This window comes from Bos grunniens, chromosome 19 (genome assembly GCF_055505025.1).
Source record: "Bos grunniens cultivar Pamir isolate PY7600 chromosome 19, Bosgru_T2T1.0, whole genome shotgun sequence".
Lineage (NCBI taxonomy): Eukaryota > Metazoa > Chordata > Mammalia > Artiodactyla > Bovidae > Bos > Bos grunniens.
Genome location: NC_141183.1, coordinates 22,251,720 through 22,253,918, shown reverse-complemented (window position 1 = coordinate 22,253,918; position 2,199 = coordinate 22,251,720). Strand labels below are relative to the sequence as shown.

The 2,199-nt window shown below is 41.0% G+C and overlaps 1 protein-coding gene across 1 annotated transcript; it reads right to left on the bottom strand.

The window, feature by feature from the left end:
* Positions 1-1,246: 1,246 nt before the first annotated feature.
* LOC147351663 (keratin-associated protein 3-3) lies at positions 1,247-1,976 on the bottom strand. The gene has a single exon (XM_086360988.1). The coding sequence runs from the start codon at positions 1,915-1,917 to the stop codon at positions 1,621-1,623; it is 297 nt and encodes a 98-aa protein (XP_086217114.1). The 5' UTR covers positions 1,918-1,976; the 3' UTR covers positions 1,247-1,620.
* Between the last annotated feature and the right edge of the window lie 223 nt (positions 1,977-2,199).

The following is a 2,199-nucleotide window of genomic DNA, read 5'->3' as shown; positions in this document are numbered from 1 at the left end:
CAGAGGAGCCTGGTGGGAAGTCCATGGGGTCACAAAGAGTTGGACATAACTGAGCGACTAAGCACAGCACAGCACAAACTTCATTTAGATATGTCACTTGCGTTTTGACATTTCTAGAGCAGAACACAGCATTCCTTTTTAAATTGGTGACCTTACACTGCTGCCTAGTATCTCTCGACATCTTTTCCATATTCATTTGATCTCCAGCTTCGGTCAATTTGTCTTTGACTGTGTGTTTTCTCCTTTTTATCACTTAAATCTTAATTTCTTAATTGTTCTCCATTTTTCCATACCACAGCACTTCTCTAATGCACATTTTTGACTCACCTTTTTTAAATTGAAGTATAGTTAGTTTACAGTGTGGTGTTAATTTCAAGTTTATAGCAGTTATACATACGTATATGTGTGTGTGCTAAGTTGCTTCAGTTGTGTTCCTCTCTTTGTGACCCCAGGGACTGTAGCCTGTCAGGCTACATGAGATTCTCCAGGCAAGAACACTGAAGTAGATTGCCATGCCCTTCTCCAGGGGATCTTTCTGACCCAAGAATTGAACCTGTGTCTCTTACGTCTCCTGCATTAGCAGGCAGGTTCTTTACCACTAGCACCACCTGGGAAGGCCCTGCATATAAATACATTCTTTTTCAAATTCTCTTCCATTATACCTTATTACAAGATTTTGAGTATAGATCCCTGTGTTATACAGTATAATTCATATATTTTTATTATAATAGAATGCTAGCATTCAATAAATAATTGTTAATTGTATGAGGGAGTGAGTGGATATTGTATATATATCTGCCTTACTTTCCAGACAATCAGTTCATTTTTAGCAGAGATGGTAAAATAGGGTACATAATAGGTACTTAGTATGTTTATTGAATGAATAATATTGCTGTATATTTTTTGCACAAATAGATCTGGCATCTAGATTAGTTGATATATTAGGTCATATTTGGTCCTTGGATCATATTTGGTCTTTGGATCATATTTGGTGTTTCCCAATCTACCTTCAACCATTTTGAAGGAAGGACAAGTTAGGGATATTATGCTGATATCCTGGACCATTTTATATGCAACGCCGTTTAGTTTTCTTAAAACAACAAGAACAACAAAAGCAAGAAGTATTTGTCTGTACTGCCACCCTTTTCAGTTTTGCAGATGTTCTGAGTTTCTTAAAATGCTGACCTTTGGAGTTAAGAAATACATCTGATGCGTTAATAAAAATAAATGGAAGTAATTATAGACATTTGTGTTATGCCAGAGATGTAAACTTTATTAGAATAATCATGAAGAAGCGCCTCAATTTCCAGAAAGATACCATTCAAGACTGGAAACAGAATTCCCAAAGCACCAAAGAAAGATAGAATTTAACATGAAGGAACTGAACAACGTTGGGAAGCCTATAGGCATCTACCTATTCCAGCTGTCCTTGTTCACTGACGTCTACTACACAGCCATCGAAAGTCTCTTGGTTTCTTTTTTGTGAGGGTTGTCTGTGATAATGCCATCCTTGTTCCAACTTCGAAAGCGGAGCCACAGTTAGTTGCAGGTACTGAGACAGGTGAGCACTAAAGCTTCTGGGTTGACTCTGTGTCAGGCACTGGGTGAGGCAGCCATTGGTCAGCAGCAGCTTGGGATGCAGGGCTCACAGCTGGGCTGAGTGTAGGTTGTGAGGTTGATGGTTTCCAGGCCTGGGGTGGGCTGGGAAGAGTTGAGCAGGAAGCAGGTGGGCACACAGGGCTGAGGAATGTGGCAAGGTGGGGGGCAGTTGTCACAGCAGGTTGGCTCCAGTAACCAGACTGTGTGTGGGCAGGTGCTGGGTAGGCAGACTCCACATCTGCAGAATTTGTCAGAGGAGCAGATAGTGGTGGCGGGGCTGGTACGGGCGCTGCAGCAGAGGGGAGCACAGCAAGCCATGGTGTTGGGAAGCTGTGTTTTTTATTGATTTGGTTTAAAGAAGATGAGTCTCCTGAAGTGCGAATGTCTCTTTTTTGCTCTGGGGCTCTTATATACCCTCTCCAGTGGGTGTTGGTCCAACCGGAAGGCTTCTTTCCTGATTCTTGTTTATGTTAGTGTACCCATTATCCTTTGACTGGTTTGACATTTAGATGCTTGTAAATTTATTTTCCTAATTAGCTTTTGTTTGAGTTCACTGTTAAATTTGAACAGATTACTCTTGCCATTTGTCACTGGGACACA